Source organism: Muntiacus reevesi, chromosome 3 (genome assembly GCF_963930625.1).
Source record: "Muntiacus reevesi chromosome 3, mMunRee1.1, whole genome shotgun sequence".
Taxonomy (NCBI): Eukaryota; Metazoa; Chordata; class Mammalia; order Artiodactyla; family Cervidae; genus Muntiacus; species Muntiacus reevesi.
The window spans coordinates 115348144-115372981 of record NC_089251.1 but is presented as its reverse complement, the minus strand read 5'-3'; the positions used below and the strand labels follow the sequence as shown (position 1 = coordinate 115372981).

General features: G+C 51.7%; 1 protein-coding gene across 2 annotated transcripts; it reads left to right on the top strand.

Moving 5' to 3' along the window:
* The first annotated feature begins 15867 nt into the window (after window positions 1-15867).
* FABP3 (fatty acid binding protein 3) lies at window positions 15868-24275 on the top strand. 2 transcript variants are annotated; one of them, XM_065930271.1, is made up of 6 exons: window positions 15868-15934; window positions 16467-16555; window positions 16783-16867; window positions 20346-20518; window positions 22389-22490; window positions 23989-24275. In XM_065930271.1, the coding sequence occupies exons 3-6, from the start codon at window positions 16795-16797 to the stop codon at window positions 24040-24042; spliced, it is 402 nt and encodes a 133-aa protein (XP_065786343.1). In that variant the 5' UTR covers window positions 15868-15934; window positions 16467-16555; window positions 16783-16794; the 3' UTR covers window positions 24043-24275. The 2 variants fall into 2 exon arrangements, with proteins under 2 accessions (XP_065786343.1, XP_065786342.1); XM_065930270.1 differs by lacking the exons at window positions 15868-15934; window positions 16467-16555 and having other exon boundaries at window positions 16644-16867.
* The last annotated feature ends 563 nt before the right edge of the window (window positions 24276-24838 follow it).

Sequence of the window (24838 nt, the reverse complement as noted above, 5' to 3'; positions counted from 1 at the left end):
ATTGGGAGGACAGTTAGCCCAGCAGGCTAGAATGCAGCTCCATTTCAAACTGTGGTTGAATTGCAACTACAGGTTAACTAGATATATGAGAGTTCAGCAAAAATTAAAACCTGGAGAATCAATTGACTACATGGAATTTACAATCAAGAGTTTCTACACTGTGCTGTTATTTGTACATTGTGTTCTGCACCTCCATTTTATCAGTAAAATTTATAATAAACATATGTGTACATGTATATAATGTATACATTTGGATTTCTGAAGAACCAGTTGTCAAATATTTGCTGGCACACCCTTGGACAGCCCAAGTTTAGTAAAGTCCTCTGCAAAGCACATTTCTGAAACTGAGCAAAGGGCTCATGTGCCAGCAATGCAAAAAGACAAACTCTGACAGAGGAAGTCTGCTGCAAAGTGAGGGTTTATTTCAGGGCATCAAGAAGGAGGGGGAGACAAGACTCAGATCCACCCCAACATGGTCTTTGAGTTAGGGATTCTTTTTAAAGCGGAAGAACAAAGAAGCTGGGATTAATCATTGCCTAGTGAAGATTCTTTGTGGCTCAGCTGGTAAAGAATCCACCTCCAATGTGGGAGACCTGGGTTGAATTTCTGGGTTGGGATGATCCTCTGGAGAAGGGAAAGGCTACCCACTCCAGTATTCTAGCCTGGAGAATTCCACAGACTGTATAGTCCATGAGATTGCAAAAGTCGGACATGACTGAGTGACTCTCACTTTCAGTGATGGTTCTGTAGCATTTCTTAATTAATTGTAGTTTCGGAAGTCAAGATGTCTCCGGTTTATGATTATTTGACCAGGTGATCCACAGCTGGGGTGGAGGTAGGGGTCAGTTGACTCATCTTACCCTGGAAAAACAACCTAAATTTGTACATTAATGAGCATATCTTGTAATGGCAACTGTAATACATTAACAAAATGTTATTGACGACAGCAGTTTTAGTCATCTGACTCTGGTTGATGAGTGTTCAATTAGCACAGGATTGAGGTCAGAGGTAACAAGAAAGGGAATAAAGTTTTGGATAGAGAGATTAATCATAAACTCGGTAAGGGAACTTGGCTTCATTTTCACTTGGGGAAGCCCTCTCCACAATCGGAAGCATTTTCAAGACGAAAGACAGATGACTTCATGCTTCCATTGGGGACACTCCCAGGACATAGCGTAGCTCTGTGGCTTTGGGATCTGTCCTCTTCAACGACGGCAATAAGACCAACACGTTCAGGGGTTTATGGTACTTTTTCATTGTCCAGTTTAAACTTAAATAAGGTTATTTGACTGCACGTAACAGCCATTTCTCAAGCTAACTGACACGACAGCAGGAATTGTCCTAAGGATGAATGTAGGGAAGAGAAATTACAGCCATTAGCAGAAGGGGCAGCTCCCCTTTCCCTCCGCTCATCCCTTGGAGGCTACGTCATCCTTCTCTGCCCCTGTACACAGCTTCCTGCATCTTTTCTTTGGTGCAAACAGCAGTGAATGTGAAGGCAGCTGGTTTACAGTCTACAAGTTTACCAGTTCTTAGGTCAGAGATCATCCTGAGTGGGTTGACAGGCGGGGCCACAATTCTCAAAGGATCTGATTGGCTGGCTTGGAGCGTGTAGGCATTCCTGGACCAGTCAGTCAAGGCCAGGGGTATGGATGGGCGGGGCCAACAATTCAGACCGGCCTCGAGGGCCACCCTGAGTGGGGAGGGTGAGCCGGGGCTGTGCAGACTCTTTGTGATATTTAAGGAGGCCAGTTGGATGCCCAGGACTCACTGGCAGGGCGAGTTTCCCTTCATTCCAGTTGGTGAGAAAGTCTTCTAGATTAATTGGCCACCACGTGGGGTCTCTGATCCAAGCATGTAACTGACACCATTGTCAGTGAAAATGCCTTCATTACATATATGTTTTTCTTTGCAACAAGATTTTTAAAAGGAGTAAGTCTCTAGCTCAGACATCTTCTATATAGTGAGCTTGGAATAAAGACAGTCATCTCTATGTGTCTGCAATCTGGTGACCATCATGGGGTTTCTGGGGTTGCCATGGATCTCAGTCGAGGTGATGCTACAACATAACCATCTTTTTTCTTCATTTCACAAGGGGCCCCAAGAGCCCTGGGTCCACAGTGCCTGGTACGTTCCTGGTCCAGCACCACGGCAACCACTGACAGAGAAGGCTCTCTCGAGCAGCCAGCCAGGGTTCAAATCTCAGCTCCCTTACTAGCTGAGTGATCTCAGACAAGTCACTCAAATTTTCTGTGCCTGAATTGCCTTATATGTAAACTGGTGATACATAACCATACCTCTCGTCAAATTGTGGACTGAATGAGTGAATATAAAGTGTTAGAAATGCCTAGCACATGGTAAATGTTTAACAAGTGTTAGGTACTGTTACTGGCATTTCACCATCAGCTGTGCCCTTGCAGGCCGGCATACAGCGTGGGTAGAGGAGCTGGCTCTGCCCTCGTGTCTATCATTCACCCCCAAGCCTGCAGGCAGGGTGGGAGTATGTGGAGGGGGGAGTTGTGTGGAGTAGGAAGGGTAGGAGAGATTATGCAGCCCAGATGAAGGGCGGCTGGACCTACCCAGCTGGGAGGGCCGCTGGCTCAGCGTGAAGCCCAACAACCCAGGGGCCGGTGTGCCTCGGTGGTGGTGGGTCTAGGCATGCAGCCAGCTTCCCGGGTGTGAGACCTATGCAGCCCAACAGGGCCCTGCACTCAGAAGGGCCTCACTTGTCGTTTAGTGCTTGGAATTCTTACTAATTCTTATTTATTTTTCTTTTTTAATTTTCTTAGCAACTTTTAAACAAGGGGCCCACTTTGCACTGGGCCCCACCAATTATGTCACCAGTCAAGGGTTGGGGACATGTGAGCAGGCGTCTGGATGTGTATGTGAGGTCACATGTGGCTGAGTTACTGACAGGTTCCTGGACTGTGTAATCTATAGCAACTGATAAAGAGGCCAGATGAGAAATTCAGGCAAAGTTTTACTGGGACTTGTGCTGCAGCTAGAGGGAGCAAAAATAAGAAACAGGTTCCTTTGCTCACTCCCTGAAGGAGGGCAAGCTGGTTCCTTAAATGCGGTGAGGGCAGGGGTGGGTTCATGGGTCCGGTCAGAGGGGTGGCTTGGGTGGTCTGCTCACCCCCCTTGGTGGTGCTGTGTGCAGGGACCGTGCACAACACCCTGCTTTTTGCTCTTGACACCTCAGATGTAGCAGCTGGGTTTCTGGCCTTTTTGTATTTTGTTTTTCATAATTTGCCCCAACTGTGCATGTACACAGTTATTTTTAGTCTCTTATAGTTTGTATTTTTTTGTTTGAGGAGACATTTGTCCAGGTATAAGCACTGCAACAAAGGGTCTCAGGTCCCTGGGTCCCAGCAGTGTGTGTCTGCGGTGTCTCTTCCTCTGGACTTGGGGATTAGAATGCTGGTCTTTGTGAGAATTTCAGAAATACACAAAAGAGCTACAAAAAAGATCTTCATGACCCAGATAATCACGGTGATGTGATCACTCACCTAGACCCAGACATCCTGAAATGTGAAGTCAAGTGGGCCTTAGGAAGCATCAGTACGAACAAAGCTAGTGGAGGTGATGGAATTTCAGTTGAGCTATTTCAAATCCTGAAAGATGATGCTATGAAAGTGCTGCACTCAATATGCCAGCAAATTTGGAAAACTCAGCAGTGGCCACAGAACTGGAAAAGGTCAGTTTTCATTTCAATCCCTAACAAAGGCAATGCCAAAGAATGCTCAAACTACTGCACAATTGCACTCATCTCACACGCTAGTAAGTAATGCTCAAAATTCTCCAGCCAGGCCTCAACAATATGTGAACTGTAAACTTCCAGATGTTCAAGCTGGTTTTAGAAAAGGCAGAGGAACCAGAGATCAAACTGCCAACATCTGCTGGATCATCAAAAAAGCAAGAGAGTTCCAGAAAAACATCTGCTTTATTGACTATGCCAAAGCCTTTGTGTGGATCACCACAAACTGTGGGAAATTCTTGAAGAGATGGGAATACCAGACCACCTGACCTGCCTCTTGAGAAATCTGTATGCAGGTCAGGAAGCAACAGTTAGAACAGGACATGGAACAACAGACTGGTTCCAAATAGGGAAAGGAGTACATCAAGGCTGTATATTGTCACCCTGCTTATTTAACTTATATGCAGAGTACATCATGAGAAACACTGGGCTAGATGAAGCACAAGCAGAAATCCAGATTGCTGGGAGAAATATCAATAACCTCAGATATGCAGATGACACCACCCTTATGGCAGAAAGCAAAGAAGAACTAAAGAACCTCTTGATGAAAGTGAAAGAGGAAAGTGAAATAGTTGGCTTAAAGCTCAACATTCAGAAAACTAAGATCATGGCATCTGGTCCCATCACTTCATGGCAAATAGATGGGGAAACAGTGGAAACAGTGGCTGACTTTATTTTGGGGGGCTCCAAAATCACTGCAGATGGTGACTGCAGTCATGAAATTAAAAGACACTTGCTCCTTGGAAGAAAAGTTATGACCAACCTAGACAGCATATTAAAAAGCAGAGACATTACTTTGTCAACAAGGGTCCGTTTAGTCAAAGCTATGGTTTTTCCAGTGGTCATGTATGGATGTGAGAGTTGGACTATAAAGAAAGCTGAGAGCTGAAGAATTTATGCTTTTGAACTGTTGTATTGGAGAAGACTCTTGAGAGTCCCTTGGACTGCAAAGAGATCCAACCAGTCCATCCTAAAGGAAATCAGTTCTGAATATTCATTGGAAGGACTGATGCTGAAGCTGAAGTGCCAATACTTTGGCCACCTGATATGAACTGTCTCATTGGAAAAGACCCTAATGCTGGGAAAGACTGAAGGCAGGAGGAGAAGGGGATGACAGAGCATGAGATGGTTGGATGGCATCACCGACTCAATGGACATGAGTCTGAGTAAACTCCAAGAGTTAGTGATGGACAAGGAGCCTGGCATGTTGCAGTCCACGGGGGTCACAAAAGGTTGGACACAACTGAGCAACTGAACTGAACTGAACAAGGAGGTAACCACCCCACCCCAGACACAGGGAATAGCCTGTTTTCAGTTCCTCCCTACACCCCTGAGCCCACACTCACCCCCCAACCTCTGTCTCTGCAAAACTCCAGTGTCCCACAGCACCCCTCCTCCCGCCCCTGCGGGAAGATAGGAAGGGCAGTGGACCTTCTAGATCACCAGTCCCAGGGACAGAAAAGCGGAAGCCATGCTGGCTGGGCTAACATTATGCACCATCATCTCCACATATGTCACCTCTGTCCTCCCTACCTCCCCAGACCCAGAGATCAGGGAAGGGTCAGTCTCCCCACTTCCCAGGTTGCTCTGTACCTCTTGATCAGGGCTTCTTATGGAGCAAAGCTGAAACAGGCAATCAGGAGTCCCTGTTCTGGGTCTGGCTTTGTCCCCAACTCATTCTGGGACCCTGGCTGCCCTCCTGGAAACCCCAAAAAGGTGGATGTTATAACCCCTAAATTCTTTTCAGCAGTTACATCTTACCTGACTCTTGGGTTCCCATGGCCTGTGACGGCCACTCTCGGCTCTGCACAGTGGGACCCTGACCCCGGGCCAGCTCCAAACCCCTGCCCAGTCTGACCCAGACAGTCACTGCCTCCTGGATCTGAGAGCACCCAGTCCCCTCAGACAGATGGGAAAGTGTGGTCCTGAGAGGGAATGTGGTGGCGGTGGTGTAGCTGCTAAGTTGTGTCAGACTCTTGTGACCCTGTGGAGTGTAGCCCACTAGGCTCCTCTGTCCATGGGATTTCCCAGGCAAGAATACTGGAGTGGGTTGCAGTTTCCTTCTCCAGGGCATCTTCCCGACCCAGGGATCGAACCCACGTCTCTTGAATGGCAGGTAGATTCTTTACCACTTGGCCATGAGGGAAGCCCCTGAGAAGAAATAAAACACACCAATTTAGGTGCAGAGCCCAGGCTCAGAGTAAATCTTCCTGCCAAACCACCTCACCCCACCCCACCCTCTCCAAGCCTCTGATGCCACACCCACCACCCCTGCCTCCAATTCCAAGCAGGATTCCATCTCTCTTGGGAAACCCAGCGCCAATAGCACCATCTTCAGCCCCACCTCCATCTTTCCTCCAGTCACAGAGGGTTTAAGGACATCACTGCATTCATCCTTCATCATACAGATGGGGAAAATGAGACCCAGAGAGGGGCAGTGGCTGCTCCAGATCACTAGTGGGGGTACCAGGAGCCTCCTGACACCAAATCTTGTGGCTCCCCTTTATTTCCCATCTCCTCATCCTTTAATGTGGGACTCCAGACCCAGTTAAGCATCCAGAGACCCTGGAATCCAAATCCCTCCCTCCAGCACAGGGACCCCAAGGGAGCAGGGAACACTCTGTCTTTGGAAGTGGGGCTGGAACAGAAAGGTAACCCGGGATGGGCTCTGCCTCTTCTTTGCCAAAACTCCTTAGACACCCATCTCCCCACCACCATCTCTGCCCCCACCTGCAGGCTGCAGAAAGAACAGGCAGGGTGGGGCAGTCAGCTCTGCCAGGCCCAGAGACCCAAGTGTCCACCCTGACACTCTTTACATCAGCTTCCCTGGCCCCCTGGATGACATAAGTACGTTCCAGGCCCCTTCCCGGCTTCCACCAGTTCGGCTCCCTTTCACTTGTTTCATCTCCTGGACTTCTACCTAAAAATTTGTTTGCAGTGTTCTCTGTTGTAAAATGGCTCTCAACCCACATTGCCCCCTCATGCTATTCAGATGGGGAGACCACTCCAGAAGGCAAGTGGTTTGTCCCAGGTCACAGAGCAGAGGGTGCCTTCCCTGGGACCCCGTCTCCTGCCTCCCAGGGCATTTCTTTCTGCCCGGGGCTGCCTTTCAGATCTTCCCCTAAGCAGAGTCTGGAAGCATGTGTGTGTTTGGGGTGGCAGGGGGCAGGGGGCGTGTAGAGGGCTTCATGAAGGCCAGGGGTGGATGCCGGGTCAACCAACGAACTCTGATAGCAGACTTGTTTTCTGTGGGGGACTATCAGTGCCCTGGAAGGGGACAGAGGGATCAGTGAAGCACAGCATCTACCCTCAGCAAGCTCTGCATCTGGGCCTGAATATGGAGAACACGAGTCCCTCCAAAGCTAACTCTAGACACCTCCCCACTCACACTAAGCTTCTCATCCTTGCCCACGAGCCCTCAACCTTACCACCCTGCCTTTTTCCTGAAGTTGCTGTATCTTCTCCCCACTTCTCCCTCCCACCCCAGTCCTTCTTGGCTCTTCTCCTCTCCCTCCCGCATCAGCGTTTATCCCACCCTGGTTCACAGCCAGCAGCCTGGGAAAAAAGAGCACAGGTCAAACAAGGGAAGAGGTAGGACAGGCAAGTGGCCCAGCAGGACCAGGCTGCAATGCCCACACTTTCCAGGAGGGGGCGCACTGTCGTCCACAGCCACCCATCCCTCCCGGAGCTCAGCCCTGCAGGTGCAACCCAGATTCCAGAGCCAGGACCGACATCTCCTCTTCACAGTCACGTGGCAGGAAGGCAGGGATAAGTGATCCCCAGCTTCCAAATGGGAAGACCCAGGTCCAGAGAAGGGTAATGATGACTGGACAGCTGGAGTCACACAGCAGGGATGAGGCGGAGTCCATGAGCTCTGCTTCTTCAAGTACCATGGACTCAAAACTACCTACCTCCTCCTGGTCCTGGCCAGGTCTGCTCTTGCGAGTGGGACTCCATGCTGGGATGCTTCTGGAGCTCCTGGGTCCAGGGGTAGTTTTTCTTGGCCCACGTATTCTTGAATTTTCTACAAGATTGACCTTTCTTTTCCCAGGACCCCCTGTCCTGCTCCCAGTATCCTCTGCCTCAGCTAAACCATGGGGTTTAAAGGGGCTAAATAGTCCTGGGTACCCCAGGTATACATCAGCCCCCAGGGGGATCTCAGCTCTGCCAGGGGACTCAGGCAGCACCTGTCCCCCAAACACTCCCTTCTCTTTGGCTTCTGCCAAAGACAGCCCTGGGCCTCACTATGTACCAGGCTCTGCTCTAAGACATGGTGTGTTAGCTCTCTGAACCCTCAGGTGAGGCACAGAGAAGGCAAGTGACCTGCCCACATGGCCAGTGAGTGGCAAAGCAGGACTTAAAACTCAAGAAGTCTGATTTCAGAGAAAGACTGTCAACCACTGTATCAGAGACCTCTGGCCTCCTGACACCCATTCTCCCCTTTTTCTAGACTAACAGGTAGTTCAGAATAATGACCACGTTTCTCAGTCTCGCTTGCACATGGATGTGGGTCTAATTTCTAACCCAGAGAGAGGAGATGTGTATAGCTGCCAGGTCATGCCTTTAATTAGGAGAGGTGTGTCCCCACTTTGCTTCTCCCCTTCCGGCTGTCTGCCAGCATGGCTGAGCAGACCATGACGGCTGCCACAGCCTCCACACGAGTGCCAGAAAACTCCTCCCTTAATATGAGTCAGACTGTGGTGCTGCCCTGCCCCAAAACCTTCAATGGCTTCCCATTCTTTCAGAAGAAAAGCCACTTCCTCCATGATGGGCAAGACCTTCTCCTGCCTAGCCCTAAGCTATCCTCCCTTCCCAGATCAATCAGCAGGAAAATCTCACCCTAATTTAACTCTCCCCACTTCCCCTGCTTTCCCACTACCTCTCCCCACACCCGGCAGACTCTAATGTATTCACCAAGACGCAGCCCAGTGGGTATGGTGGGTAACATCTATGCCAAGCCTTTCCGGGCCCCACTGGCAGAATGGGCGGCTCCCTCCTGTGGGTTCTCTTGGTCTGTGTACAGCCCGCTGGAATAGTGACAGTCTTTCTGTATTATCATAATTTGCACATGCATCCACTTCTCCCATCTCTCAAGAATGAGAGTTAAGTCTGGGATATCTGTTGGTTGTCAGTGACCTGCACAGGTCCAGGCATCACACCAGTGGCAGTCAGGTTCAATGAGTGAGAGAGAGAAGGATACAGGGTGTGAGTGCGTGTGTGTGGTGTATGTGGGTGCCCTGAGTTGGCTGAAGGCCCAGGACACGGACACAAGGAGGACGCCTAGTAATAGCCCTATCCCAAGCCCCTGGCCTACTCTTGCCTGGAAAATCCCACGGATGGAGGAGCCTGGTAGGCTGTAGTCCATGGGGTTGCTGGGAGTCGGACACGACTGAGCGACTTCACTTTCACTTTTCATTTTCACGCGTTGAAGGAAATGGCAGTCCACTCCAGTGTTCTTGCCTGGAGAATCCCAGGGATGGGAGAGCCTGATGGGCTGCCATCTATGGGGTCACACAGAGTTGGACACGACTGAAGAGACTTAGCAGCAGCAGCAGCAAGCCCCAGGCCAGACCTGGTGCCTAGATAGACTGACCTCGAGAAAGGAGATGGGGGCCCAGGATGGGTTGGTAGAGAGGTGTGGCTCCAGCAGGCTGTGGCCATGCTGTCCTCTAGGGTCTGCTAGCCAAGGCAGACAGGCCCTGCCTGCCTGCCTGTTGTCAGGCATCCTGGCACTCGGATTTCAGTGATCGCCCCTTCAGTGACCAGCGAGTATTTCAGGCTGGGGCTAAACATCACCTGCTCCCTTGGCCCCACAACTTGTAGGGCAAAGGGGAATCTACCAGTCTATCCACTAAGGAGGGGCAGGGATGGGGCAGAGATGATGGAAAAGTTTGTCCCCTCATCCCTCTAGCCCCACCTCACCCTCTTCCCCACTTGGACGTTCCCTTCTTGAACTACTGACTGCGAAAGGTTGAAGGATTAAAGAGATTATCTGGTCCAACTCCTGCCATGGAGTTGGGGACACTGAAGGGAAAAGACTGACCCAAGTTTGCAGAGCAAGACAGGGCAAAGATGGTCACAGAAAAAGGCAATGTAGAATAGTAGTTAAGTCATACAAACTCTGATGCTGAAGCTCCAATACTTTGGCCATCTGATGCAAAGAGCTGATTCACCAGAAAAGACCCTGATGCTGAGAAAGACTGAAGGCAGGAGGAGAAGGGGGCAACAGAGGATGAGATGGTTGGGTTAAGTGACATCACCAAATCAATGGACACGAGTTTGAGCAAATTCCGAGAGGTGGTGAAGGACAGGGAAGCCTGGCGTGCTGCAGTTGATGGGGTCGCAGGGTTGGACATTACTGGGCAACCGAACAACAACATACAAACTCTGAAGAAAGTATGCCTGGGTCCAAACCCTCACTCTCATGTGTAAACAGGTGATGGGGAAAATGCACCTACATCCCTGAATCGTCGTTAGGGTTGTAAGAGCTGAAAGACAGAAAGTTGTTAAGTCCAGTGCCTGGCACTTAGTAAGGGCTGCACGGACGTTAGTGGTCATCTTCTGCACCACACTTTACAGCATACCAAGCTTCTCTACACCCAGTCTTGTTTCCCCGCTTCCAGCAACCCTGAAAGGTAGATATTACGAGCCCCATCACACAGAGTAGGAAACAGGCACAGACACTGACAGGCCAAGTTCACACAGCTGATACGTCTCAGCTGCCCACCAGTGGGCTTTCCATATCCAGCTCCCCGCCTCTGACAGTTCACACACTGGTTCATCAAGTAGAGATGACATGGCGAGCTGGCCCTTGGCTCCTGACGCCTCCCTGGGCTCGTGTTACCCATGCACTGGATGACCCCAGTGCAGGGAAGGCTAACGAGCTCATCTGACATCCCTCCTGCCTCTGATCCCAGGCTTCTGATTCTTAGTCTTGCCACCCCCCACCCCAGAAGGGGAAACCGCTTGCCACAGGCTCTGGTCCTGGTCGTCCCCCAGCCAACCCAGCCCTTCCCACAAAAGACTCTTTCCTTTTCCTATCTGGTGTCTGTTCACTACAGACCCCAGGGGTGCTGCCCCGCACTGACTCCCAGCCAACCCCAAGATCCCAGGCCCCTAAAAAAAGGCCCAGCCAGGCTGACAGCCTTGGCTCTGTATCTGCTTCCTGGAACATGCCTGGCCCCAGACTCCTGAGGCCAACAGCAACTCCCTGCCAGGCCCCCTGCCATGGCCTGCCAGCTCTCCTCACCTAAGAACACAATCCAGCAGTCACATGTCTGCACCAGCCAGGTTCGCTGGGCCTCCTGGAGCTGCTGAAACTTCCCAGAATCTTGGGCAAGCTACTCCTGAATGAAGTGCACTCGAGGGAGTGACCATTGAACCACCTGTTTGGCACCAGGTCACATGGCACATGGACACGACCCAGGACTCAGGGTGGTGTGAGGTGCTGTTTCATAAGCACTAGGTTTACCTTTCTAATTATACTATACTTAATCCAATCTTAATCATCTGTAATTTTTCAGAGGCACATTTTTCATCTGATAGAGGGGTAATCTGGGGAAGGAGCCAGGAGCAGCCCCAAGTCTGGGATCTGGTTTATTTCCTGGGAGCCTGCCTGTCCCCAAAGAGACTTGGGCTACACCTGTGTGTCCAGAAGGGCACTTCTCCCCTGAGAGGACTTGGGGCCCTACTCTACACCGGAAATGGCCCTCAGGAATGGAATGCGAAAAGAAAGAGGACAGGAGATGGGATACTTTGGCAGGAAGAAAGTTGAGAGCAGTCGACGAGGTGGGGGTGGGAGGGGGACTTTTCAAACAGAGAGAATACTGACAAGGACAAGTGGCTTTCTTTGCTTGAGAGAGCTCGTTTGTCTGCTCTACAAAGCCTTGCCAGTCCCTGCACCAGGCCCTGTGGGCACAGGGGGAGCCTTCACAGGGTTTCTGGTTTAACAGGAAGACAGTGTGCGTGCGTACCACGTCGCTTCAGTCCCGTCTGACTCTTTGTGACCGCATGTACTGCGTCCCGCCGAACTTCTCTGTCCATGGGATTCTCTAGGCAAGAATACTGGAGTGGGTTGCCGTGCCCTCCTCCAGGGGATCTTCCTGACCCAGGGATCGAACCCGAGTCTCTAATGTCTCTGGCACTGGCAGGTGGGTTCTTTACCACTAGCACCACCTGGAAAGCCTCAATAGGAAGACAGGTTCTGAAGCAAAAGGATTCCATGAAATTAGGATAACTGCTATGACAGGGAGGTTTAGGGCTTCCTAGAGGCAAAGAGAGTTAAGCTTAAAAGCTGAAAAGTGAACAGGCATTAACTAAAAGGACAGGGCCTGGGACTTCCTTGGTGGCCCACTGGCTAAGACTCCACACTCCCACTGCAGGGGGCCTGGGTTCAATCCCTGGTCAGGGAACTAGATCCCACACGCCGCAATTAAAAAAATAAAAATAAAAAAAGAGATCCCACAGGCCACAATGAAGACTGAAGATTTTGTATGCCTCAACTAAGACTGGGGGCAGCCAAATAAATAAAACTTGGGAAATAAAATAAAAAAGAGCAGGGCCTGGGCTGAAAGAGTATTCCAGGCAGATAGCAAGCGAGAAACATGGCGCCCCTTCAAGGCACAAAAAGGGCAGAGCGGCTGCTGCGTAGGGGCCACAGCATGGGGGCTGTGGGGCCTGCCTCTCCAAGCAGGCTGAGAAGAGAAATAATTAACCTTTGTAATTGCATGCCCAATCTGACCTTATCGTCCCAGAGTCCTTGGGAGGTCAGCTGGGTGGGGACTGCTTTTTGCATATGGAGAAAGAGACCCAGAGAGATGGTGATCTAAGCCAAAATTAGTAGGTAAATAACAAGGGCAGGATAGGAATGCAAGCGAGTCTCACTCCTGAGACCCTAAAGCTGGGGAGCCAAACAGATTCAATCACTCACTCATGTGTTCATACACTCACTCCCTCAGTGTTCAGTAGTCATTCATTCATGCCTACTATCTGCCAGGCATGCCTCCTAAAGCAGCACTTAAAAGAGTTTGGGCTGATTCTACCAGCAACAGGGAGGACAGCCGGTTTCTGAGAAGGAAGAGTGACTGCCCTCCACCAGGAGCTGCATCCCATCCGCCCCCCCCCCCCACCCCACCTCCCACAAGAAGAGACATTGTTCTCCTTCCAGGGAGCACTCTGCCACAGGCAGCAGTTTCTCAAAAGCAAAGCAGTGTTGAGAAAACCTCTGTCTTCTGCCATCATTTGTTCTCTCAGACTCACAGTATCCAGAACTCTAGGGGAACGAGGAAGTGATTTCCCAGTGACAGAAAGAACACTCCATTCCTCCCACCATGGCAGCTGTCCCCTCGACACTCTGAGTTCAGGAAGTGCAGAGCTGTGGCTCTCCCGTCCCCCCTGGGTCCCCACTGAGCCCAGCAGGGCTCAGGCAATGCTCAATTTATTTAGAGACAGACAGAAAGGGAGAGACGAGGAAACTCCTCTGCAGCATCTGAAGGCCCCCAGTGACATCAATGAGGAGAAATAGATATATTTGGATCCTCTCCTATGGGTCTCAAAGAGCCTTGGTTTATTCTTGAGCACTGCTGGGTCAACTGCCCTGGGGAGGAGACCCAGAAAGGAGAAGGTGTGGGGGTGGGGTCACCATTCATTGTTACTGTGTGTGAGGCTTACCATCTGTTATTTCTTTCCATCCTCATGACAATTCAGAAAAGTAGATGGCCTCCCTCCATTTGGGAAGAAAGGAGATTCAAAAGGGGGAAGGCACTAGTTCGGGGTCTCTAGCTAGTAAGTGGCAGGCTTGGGATTTAGGAGCCAGGCCTCCTCCCAAAGATACTGCTTCTGAACAGACCATGCACCAAGGGAGGAGCATGAGGGTGCAGAGGGAAAGTCTGTCTAAGACTTGATTTCATGGCAGGCAGAAGCAGAGAACCCCGCCACCGTAACTAGCCAAAGAGGAAAATTCCCAGTTATTGGGGGTGGGCTGAGGGTGGTCAGCATCCACAGACTTAGGCCCTGAAGGGGCAAAGGGAGGGTCTCCACGTCCCTGGGTCACTGGAACCTCCGAGCTCAGCTTCTTTGGCCTCTACCTCTCGCATCTCTTCTGTGCCAGCAGCACATCCCCTAGCGGAGGCGTCCAGATGGCAGGGAGGGCCAGGGAACAGCTGAAGATGCTGAGTAGGCCTCCGTCGCCCTCCTTCCCATGGCCCCATGGATCATCCGGTGCTGCCGGCCCATCTCATTGGTTCTCTCCTGGTTACTCATCTCTCCTCTTCTCCATCTTTCCAGCCTGTGGTTGCTGTGGAAACAGAACAGTGACATCACTATAGGGCGAGGGCTGGGGTGATGCTGCTCTTGGCAGGGACTGGTCCCTGCTGCCTGCTAGATGTTAAACCCACATCTGGATTTACCAAGGGCAACAAAACGGGGGGACAGGAAAAGGGACAGGGCTCACACATTCCCTCCCCTTGTCCCGCTTTCCCCCAGTGTAGTGAGCACAAGAGGGTGGGGAGGATGCAGGTAATGAGAGGGATAAGGAGAAGGCCGCATATACCTAGAAGGGAGGATAAAAGTCATGTGGGAAGGAGACAGGGTCTGGCTTGGGAGTCAATTCCAGTGAGCCAGGTCTGAGCATGTGAGGTGTGGGGCGGGCAAAGGTGGGGTAGAGCTGCAAGAATAACGGGTCTGGGGTTTGTCTAGAGTTTCTCAAAGCACCGTGCTGCTCAGCTTAGACAGGGCCCACGAGAGGATGCAAAAGACTTCTGAAGATCTCTAGAGCCCCCTCCTCACAGTTACAGCAGTTTCTAATCCTGTCTCATAAATAAGAAAACTGAGGATCAGAGAAGCAAAGCAATCTGCCTTGTGTGGCCTGGCAGGTCAGGAGCAGAGCTGAGAGCAGGTCTCAGGAGTCCAGAACTAACCATGGAGATAATAATAATTATCCTATAATGATAATAACAGCAGCAGCATTGAACACTGATTCAGTCTACCCTGCTTAGCATTTTAAATGTATCTAAGAGCCTCCAACACCTCTATGTGGTAAATACTGTCATTTCCCCCATTTTGAGAGGAAGCTGAGACTCTGAGTGGCTTAAGTGAATTGCCCACATCCACATAGGCAGCACCCACTGGAATCAAAACTGGAACCCAGATCTCTCTGCCAGCAGCTGCTCACCCAGCCCCAGCTCTCAGCACTGCTTTATAAAGACCATGTAGGGAGAGCGCTCTGGCCCCTGGCTCTCCAGCCACTCCGTGTCTGAGAGAGGAGGCGGCCCTGTGTCTAAAGATTGTGACCTTGGGTTAGAAACCAGCTCGATCCCCTCCTCCTCCTGCACCTGCTCCGGCAGTGACGTCACTGGGGCTCAGTGCCCAGCCCTGAGGCCTGTCCCTGCAGCTTTGGCAGAAATAGGCCCGCTCAGTTCTGGCAAGTGGACCTGTCCAGCAGAACCAAGAACTTGGGGGAGAAAGGGCTCTTCCTCCCTGGCCTGCTTCCCAGAACGTTAGGGGGAGAGAGGCAGATGTTCTCCACTTCCACATAGAGAAGCAGAGGTCCAGGGAGGTGGCCCGCCACACTGTACATGTGTGGCAGAGCTGGAGGGATCCCAGGGCTCCTGGGCCCCACCCTGCAGATCTCTGCTGGCTCAAGTGCAGTTGGGCACCATTCCCTTCCGTTTTGCGTTTTCCTTCGTAAGTACGTGTCATGTTCCCAGTTGTTTCTCCAGAGCCTAGCCCAGGGCCTGGCACAAAGTAGGTGCTTTAATAGCTGTTGGATTAAAAAATGAAAGGGTTCCTCTAAACCTCAAGTCTGCTCCTTTGTAAAAGGGATAATAATAACACCTACTTCAGGAACTTGGTTTTAAGTTCAATAAGACAATGCACTTAAAGCCCCCAGCATGCAATAAACAGCAACACAAGGTGGATCTTACTATTAAAAGTGCTTTGGAAACTGTAGTGTCAAATAAGGTAGATGAATGCCAGTCTCTGAAAGTGCAGGCTGCCTGTGGAAGGCTGCCTGCCGGTGGAAGGTCAGAGAAAGGACGGCAGCTGGGGGCCAGCGGCAGTCAGGCAGAACGGAGCTGTCCTTGAGCCTTGAAAAGCCGGCTGGAAGGACGGAATTTCGGAAGGAGGGTGAGGAGGCAACGGCCGACCGACGGGAGCAAAGGCTCAGAGCTGTGCGCAGAGGTCAGAAAAGCCTGGCGCACCGGCAGGGTGGAGGGGGGAGCTGGACAGCTGGGCGGAAAGGCGCGCGGTAGACATTCCGCAGGGAGGGGCAAGCACGTGTGGGGCAGACGCGGCGCGACCGACAGGGTCACGCTTTTGCCGGGAGCGGGCGGAGGACACACGCTGCCCCCGGTGCCTCTTCCCGCCATCGGGCAGAGTGGGGAGCCGTGGGAGAGCGCGGGGTCTGGGACCAGCTAGACCAGGCTCGCCATCTGGACTCCCCACTCACCGTCTCCTTATTTCCTGCGAACTTGTCAGCCCCACGCTGTCTTGGTTCCCCTCAACTGTAAAATGAAGATCGGGATGATGCCTGCGCCGCGAAGAGTCGGCCAGTGCTTTCCCGGCGTGGGCATCATGCCCAAAGGCGAGTTTCCTTTCTCCTCTGGTCTCTCATCTCTGTTCTGACCCCAAGCTTGGGGAGGGACCAGGGGACAGATGTCGGTGGCCTGCGCCCCAGCTCGCGGCACCGTGCCCCCAACTGCTTCCTTCTCAGAATCCGAAGAGCGCCTTGAGGTCAGGCAAGGGAGCAGGGCTTACCAGCCCGGGGAAGGGACTCGGACCTCGGGACCCGCGCTGACGTAGGCAAGTTGGGTGACACCGGCTGCCCCTTCGCCCCTCGGAGCATTGGGGGATGGGCGACCAGCCCCCGGCGAGAAAGGGCCCGCTTGGGGCTTCCTATTTCGGGCGCGGGGGTGTGGGCCACGCCCCCGTCACGTGACACAGGGGCCTTTTAAAGCGGCAGCGCGGGCTGGGAGCTGCTGGTCCCAGAGTCCTTGTGCGCGTTCTCTGTCGTCTCTTTCGCAACCTAGCCCAGCTTCACCATGGTGGACGCCTTCGTGGGTACCTGGAAGTTAGTGGACAGCAAGAATTTCGATGACTACATGAAGTCACTCGGTGAGGACGGCTCGGGATGCTGGGCTTGGGATGGATGCTGTGTTAGGGAGGGGCTGGCCGCGGGCCCGGTCGGAGCAGTTCTCTAGCCCTGGCTAGATCTTGCATGCCTGCTGCATCCCTCCTGGTCAACGTTGGGGAGCCAGGGGACGCAGAGAAGGTGGCAGCCTGGGCTAGGGCATGCGAGAACTGTTGCGAGGGGGCTTTTTTTATTTTTGCCTTCCCGAGGCGCATGTGGGATCTTGGTTCCCTAATCCAGGATGAACGGTTGCCCCGCTGCAGTGGAAGCGCGGAGTCCCAACCACTGGATCGCCGGGGAATTCTGGGAGGGGACTTATTTAAGGGTCTGAACTTGGTCAGAGAAATTCCCAGGCAAGGAGGCGCCAGGGGGCAGCTTGTGTCCGTTGATGTTGGGGGGCAGGGAGGCACTTTCGAGGAAGTAGGGCTTATGATCTGGAGGCAGGGGTGTGGGTAAAAGAGGAGCACTGATTGAAGGTGAGGAGGAAGGAAAAGAAAAGAAGCATGGGCAGTTTAGGAACTGGAAACTGAACCGTGAAAGGGAATAGAATGGATGGGAAGTGTCCTAAGTAGGTTGTCCCCAGGAGAAAGATGGAAGGGGGAACAGCTGTGAACAGGCTTTGAGAAGAAGGTAAGATGGGCCTGCAGAGTTAGCAAGAACCCCTGCTCCTCTGTGTTGGGTTAGTTAGGGTAGATTGTTGCTGGAGGTTGCCCTCTTTCTCACCAACCAGCCTAGTGGTAGGGTAGGGAAAGAAGCCCCATCACCAGCTGCAGCCCAAGGATAACTGCTAATTGGGGAAGTATCTGGTTAGGGGGTGCAGCAAAGAGGCCTGGAGCAAAGCCAAGACCTAGTAATGGCAGGGAGGGTCTTTGGCCTAGGAGGGTGTGGTGCCAGGATGGAGGAGAATGAAGATTCAAAGAATCTTGCAGAGAAGGACTCCAGAGGTCCCCATACCTTGGTTCAACAGATGGAGAAGCCAAGATCCAGAAAGAGTAGAAACTTGTCAAATCAATTCCACAGCAGAGCTGATGTGAATACCTAGATTTCTAAATCCTAACAACTCAGAGCAGTTCCCACTATAGGCCCTGGGGGTGGGAGTAGTAAGAACTGCTTAATCCATCATTGACCTCAGCCCTTCCCCTTCTGATATGAGCTAGACGGAGAAGGTCGTATCACTTCTCTGGAATCTCCAGCTATGAGATTATCCCAGTTCCCCAAGCTGGGATGGGGAAAACTGGAATGTTCATGGTTGAGCTAGGTTCCACACCTTCCTCCCAGGGGACGCCTGGATTATAGCAGTTAACCAAGGAGGGAGGGGGTGGGTGCTTGACCCCAGGCACTTCCCACCTGTTCCTGACCCCTGAAATAAGGACCACAGGTGTTGACTTTTGAGGCCAAAGTGCTCAACTGCCCCTCTATGCTAAGCACTATAACCAATGACTCCAGGAAGGCAATAATTTTTGGAGAAGTAGGAGGCCCAGGGCAGTTGTTAGGGAAGATGGGATGCCCAGAGCTAGCTCCACATCCCCAATCCCCCTAAGTCTTTCCCAGCAGACATTAGAACTGAAGACCTAGGTCCCTGAAGTGAGTTGCACCATCCTTACCACCCTGGATCTCTTATTTTCTCCCAACTTGGGTTAGGTCTAAGAATCCACCCAGCCTGTTTGTTGTACAGATGGAAAAAATGAGAAGCTGTAGGGGAAAGAAGACTCTCCTCAGCTCTCAGTAAACAGCTTCAGCTTCATTTCTAAGTAGAATCCATCTCTTCCTGAGTCTCCTAATTCTGTAACTTGTTCTTAGCTCAGTCCCTCCCTGACTCCACAGTGCCTTCCTTCCTCAAACACTCCACACCTCTGGGTAGGTCCTAAATAAACACAGCTCCTTGCACAGTGACAAGGTCCTGCTCTGTGCTGGGGAGTGGGATTAGCCTGACTCACTCTGATAACAGGTGCGTGATCAGTCGTGTCCGACTCTGCGACCCCATGGACTGTAGTCCACCAGACTCCTCTGTTCTTGGGATTTTCCAGGCAAGAATACTGGGGTGGGTTGCTATTTCATTTTTCAGGGCATCTTCCTGACCCGGGGATTGAACCTGCATCTCTTGCACCTTCTGCATTAGCAGGCAAATTGTTTACCATGCGCCACCTGGGAAGCCCCTGATAACAGGGGGCAAGGCCAAATCCCTCAGTGGCCAGGCAGGGTGGGCCAGCAGCAGCACAGCTGCAAAGGGTGCCTGAGCCCCTCTTATGTTAAACCAAAAGTTCTCAGAGGACGAAGAGGCCCAGCCTAGTTAGTGTCAGTGATCTCAGGCACACTTGGCGGCCTCAGGACCTGGATGAAGTGCATGCTGGGAGACAGGATGGCCCAGGAGGAATAGTGAACAGTTTTGGAGCCTAAATTCAAATTTCGATAAACCACTGATCCTTTCACTTTGGACAAGTCACTTCACTCTCAAAGCCTTGTTTGTAAATTGGGGATAATAAAGCCAACTGTTGAGGGCTCTTATAAATATTAAGTAAAACCAGCCATGGAGCCAGGCACATCCAGGGACTTTCCACCCACCACCTCACCAAAGCCTCTGCCCTTGGAGAACAGCTCAGCAGAGACCGTTGGAAGGGGAAGTTGGAGGCAAAAGGCCAGATACTAGGGAAACCACGACCTGCAGGGCTCTTTGTTCCACGCTCTCTGCAGCATTGGGGAAGCCTTGCTGAGGCCGAGGGGAGTCCCCACAGGAGACCTGGACTGGAGGTCTGACTGCCTACCACTTCGGGTCTCCTAAAACTGCACACTGAGACCAACACTCCCTCCTAGATCATGAAGAGGTTTTGAAAATGTCTTTGTTATCATTTATGGGGGATGAGCACCAGTGCATCTCAGAGCAAAAGCTTTCAGAAGTGGAAAATCCTTGTCCATAGGTTCCAGAAAGCAAAGTCCACATTTCTTTTCTTTCTCCCTCAGCCTGTGCTTGGAAAGCTACTCAGATGCCCTGGACGAGAGCCTTTTTAGCTGAGCAGTAAAGTGAGCTCTGCAGTCGAACATTCTGGATTTGAATTCCAGATTTGTGACCCTGGGCTTCAACTCACTCTCAGTTTTTGCATCTGTAGAGATACTAGCATCAGTCCTGCAGGGAGACTGGAAGGACTGAGTGAGACTTACATGTGTGGTTTTCACCACACAGGAGGCACTTCATGGTAGCTTATTTTGCTCTCCGCTCTGCCACTGACTTGCTGTGAGGCACGCTTGTCCGTTAAGTTTCTCATGTCTCGGGGAATCAGCAATGTCTCTTTACTGCACAGAGCTAACGGGAAAAACTGAATTACAAAACAGCCACGCAACGTCTTTTGAAAGTTCTCACCCGCCTCTTCTCCCTTCCCCACATTCTGGTCTAAGAGTTGGTCACTGAGCCCCTCGTACCTGGCCTCTCACTCCAGCTCATGCTCATACCCTTCCCTCTGCCCTCAGGTGTCGGTTTTGCTACCAGGCAGGTGGCCAATATGACCAAGCCTACCACAATCATCGAAGTGAATGGGGACACAGTCACCATAAAAACACAAAGCACCTTCAAGAACACAGAGATCAGCTTCAAGCTGGGAGTCGAGTTCGATGAGACCACGGCAGATGACAGGAAGGTCAAGGTGAGTTGAGGAAGGGGCCATGGGGGATGGAAGGCCCTGAAGGGGAATAGGGCAGCACCCTATTGCTGCACCTTGAGGGGTGAGCTGTTGTGGGGGATTGAAGCTGGCCTGTGGAGTGCTGGGATGTCCCAAGTGTTAAAGAAATGTGAGTCCTGTCCTCTTGTTCTCTTCCCTCTCTTCTTGGGAAGCATCTACCTGTTGCCTGTGGGACTGGATTGCACAGAGCCAGGATATTCTGACCTCAGAGTCTACACTAGCTCCAGCTGGGTGACCTTGCACATGGCCTGCAACGGCTCTGGCATTCCTTCCCCTTCCATAGATGGAGGGGAAGTTATGTGGACATGGCTGTGACCTCAAGTACTTTAGGAACAATGCCCAGAAGTCAGGGTCCTCAACTGAACAGGTGATCCTGGCTACCAAGAGCCAAGGAGACAGCTGAGGACAAGAGGTAGAGACCTACTCAGATGCTTCTTCAGCCTCCACCTCCCGGGCTTGGTCAGTGACCCTGAGAAACCATTTCCAGTGCTGCCAGCCTACAAGGAAGAAAAGTTATCTTCTGGATGGAGCACTGTCTTTGGTGTGTGTGTAGTATCTTCTTGCCAAGGCTCCACCCCTCTCCTTCGAGGGAGGGACAGGGCATCCACCTCCAGTCTCAGGACTTGTCTTGGCAGCTTGCCTCAGGCCTCCCAGCCCCTGAGCCAGGCATGGAAGAGAGAAAACAAAGGGGTTTTGCCCTTGACATGGTGTTCCTCTAGCAGTACCTTTCCACTAGACCCTATCTCTTCTTCCTCACAGCTGCCCCTGAGGACAGGAGAGGGTCTAGTATCCTCCCTGTGGAGGAAGCTGGAGCCCAGCCCAGGATCACATAGGAAGCTGGCAGCATAGAGGGGATGGTACCCCAAAATCACAGCCCACCTTGGAGAGAAGTGCTTACCCTAACATATACCTTCACCTCCTTGAACTAGCCTATCTTTTTGGAGGGCAAGAACTCCAATTAAACCCAATAGTAGTTCTCTGGGATGCCTTGGCTAAAAGTAACTTGCTCTGAATGAACCAAAAACTAGAGGTATGGGAATGAGGAGGAAAGTGGTGGTAAGGGTGCACATCTACCACCCCTCAAGCCCCAAACACATACACACAGCCTCTTTAGATCTGCTGGTCAGTCAGGGTCCCCCAGCCTGCCTCAAAGCCCCCAAATTTCTAGAGAGACCTGGGAAAAGTTGCCAGATGAGAGCCAGCTGATGTAGGCTGGCAGCACCCAGAAGACAAAGTGGACATTGACCAGGGCTGTGGAACACCCCAAGGGACCCAGTCCCAGGACCTGGCAGTTGATGCTTACTTAGCTGGAGAGGAGAGGTCACATGATATGGACCAAGGGGCATAGGAATACGGACAGGACAGTCTAATTTTCCAATACCTCGCATCCCCAAGGTTCTTTTAGACACTATGTGTGATCACCATCAGGGAGTCTCAGGATTATTCCTCCTCACCGGTCTTTCCCAGGGATTAGGCTGGTATCCACCTCCTGTATCTTAGAGGGACTGGGGCTGTGGGCATCACCCAGGGTGTGGGATAAGTGCCCATCTTGAAGGCTGGTGGCACCTCTCAGAGCCAGACTGTCTGACTTCACTGTACTGCCCACTTCTCCCTTCTTGCCCAGCAGCTGAAGGCCCCCCTTCCAGCCAAGCAGCAGTGGTGAGCTAGATGGCTTGTGGGACTAGGCTGGAGGTGGGCTGGCTGAACTCTGGTTCTCACACCATCGATAGTTTGGATCAGAGGCTAAGTCCTCTGTGGCCCCGGTGACCAGACCTCTTCCTGCCCCTCAGTCCTAGCTCAGATCTCAGCTCAGGCCTCTACCCTCTTTCCACAGTCCATCGTGACGCTGGATGGCGGCAAACTTGTCCACGTGCAAAAGTGGAATGGACAAGAGACATCACTTGTGCGGGAAATAGTTGATGGGAAACTCATTCTGGTAAGACAGATTAACTTTGAAGCCTTACCCAATTGGTTTCTACTGTCCCTTCAGCCAAGCCTATTGTGCAAAGCCAAGGTCATGCCCCGTGACCAATGGAGAGTGGAGGCAGGCCTGGGTGGTATTAGGACTCGTAATACCGTGGCTTTGGGCTTGTACATGCCTCTGCGTAAATCTCAGCTTATAGGGTACATGATTTTGGACAAGTCACCTTCTCCAAATCCAACTGTAAAGTGGGTTCTAATAACGGCAACCTTGTAGGACTGCTGGGAAGTCTGAAGGAGAGAGTGGTTGCAGAGCACAAAGCCTCGCTGGTGTGGGAGGACTACAGTAGGCACACTCTACAGCCTTCGTTTCATCCTCTGCATGGCCCCACTGCCTTGCCCAGGGAGAGGTAGAAAGCATGGCCAAAGGTGATTCCAGCCCTGTAGGAGAGGCTCCCATCTCCTAACCCTTTGGGCAGGGACAGGCTGGTGATGGGTTGGGCCCTGACAGCACAGTCCTTTCTACTTCATTCCAGGCTCACTCACCTCCTCTCACTGCTTTCCATGCTCGGCCTATTCCAAGTACCTGACTGAGGCCTGGGTTGAAAGCAACAACCAGGCTGTCAGATCTGTCTGTTTAAGGACCTCACTCAAAGAATGTAGCCTTGACTGAACACCCCCCAAGGGTAGAGACAGCAGCCACTTGTGGTCTCTGCCTCCTTATCCTGTAGGGTCTCAGGTTTTCGCCTCAGCATCTTCATTGCAGACCTTCTTGGGTCAGTGTAACCTGCTCACTGCATTCTTGTACTCACACAGGGCAGGGGTCCCTGCAGTTTAGAATGAGGTACCTGGCTCTGCTGGGAATGTGATATACAGGACTAAATACTCGCTGGGCAATCAGGCGATGGTGAAACCATGGGCCTGGCTGTATGATGCCAGGCAGGATGATGGGGGCTCTGGCCTCTGGCCCTGGCACCACCCTAAGTTTGGGAAAGAATGGAGAATAGATGGCCTAAGATAGTCCTTTCCCAAGAGTCTCTGGACATTTTTATTCACCTTTTTATCTACTATGTGCAGGCTCCTTCTTAGGCACTAAGGATGGAAAGGAATGGTACAAGGGAAAGAGAAACACTCTGGGGTCTTGAAGTTGCCTCCTCCCTGAAAGCTCATTTTCCCAAATCTCTGCAAGAGGAATTATGATACCTAACTTAAAGACTTGGGTGGATTCCCTGGCAGTCCAGTGCTTAGGACTCAGCCCTTTCACTGCCGTGGTCCAGGTTCAATCCCTGGTATGGAACTAAGATCCTGCAAGCCACGTGGCACAGCCAAAGGAAAAAAAAACGCTTGGTGTAAGCATTAAGATAAAAATATCTGCCAAGTACCTGGCATATAGTAGGTAGGCAGTAAATGAAAATTGTTAATACAGCAGCAGCGGGTTCTCCCCATCAGAATGGAGTGTTCCCAGTACCTTCCATGCCCACACCCTTGCCCTAATCTGACTGTCTTTCTTTCAGACACTCACCCATGGCAGTGCAGTTTGCACTCGTACTTACGAGAAAGAGGCATGACCTGCCCTCTCCTTCCACTGACTGCTGTTCTGCCAGTTGGCTGCTCCTGGACTCGGCACCAGACTGCCTCATTTTTCTCCTCTGGCATTTTGTATAAATCCACCTTGACTGGAGAAATTCTCCTGGGGTCAGGTGGCACCAGCCTGGATCCAGTTCCGTTCTCATTGTGTCTGTTTGTTTTTTTAACTGCATCCAAAGGGTGCTCTGAGGTCAATAAAGCAGAGCCAAGGCCACCCAGTTGCCTTTCCGCCTTTGGTGACATGATTCTGGGAGTCTCAGTTTCTGTGTGTGTCAGAGAGTAGGCAGAAAAGACTGCTACTCAGAAAGCAGCATCAGATGAGAGACTGAATGGACAGCCTCAGGGACAGTGACAGCTGATCACACGTACAAAAAATAAAACAGCTGTACCTACAGCCTGCCTTCACAGTGCCCCACGCCCCCAAGTCCAAATGAGCTAGTCCAACCTGGACTAATTGCTCAGTAACAGGACTTCTGAACCATCACCCCTGGCCCCCCTGCACTGAATGCTGGGGGTCTGGACAGTTGCCCCTCTCTGTGGAATGCTGTGGTCTCTCTTCAGAACACAAGATCCAGGCTTGTGCCAGTGGTGGTGGGAGAAAACGCCCACTGGCCAAGATGACTGCTGAGCTTCTGCATATGTGCCAGGCCAGGACTCATGGTTACAAATTCTTACTGGTTCTCCAGTCAGCCCTGGGGGAGAAGTCATCTGATCATTACAGAAGTGAGGGCTTATAAGTGATCTCCTAAGAAGGCTGTGACCTGCTAGTGCCTCTGG

What these genes read in the sequence shown, in the direction of transcription:
- FABP3 (XM_065930271.1), top strand. Translation starts at nt 16,795, where the DNA reads ATGGTGGACGCCTTCGTGGGTACCTGGAAGTTAGTGGACAGCAAGAAT. An exon ending in CAGATGACAGGAAGGTCAAG is followed by an intron (nt 20,519 to 22,388) that starts GTGAGTTGAGGA and finishes CTCTTTCCACAG; the next exon opens with TCCATCGTGACGCTGGATGG. An exon ending in TTGATGGGAAACTCATTCTG is followed by an intron (nt 22,491 to 23,988) that starts GTAAGACAGATT and finishes TCTTTCTTTCAG; the next exon opens with ACACTCACCCATGGCAGTGC.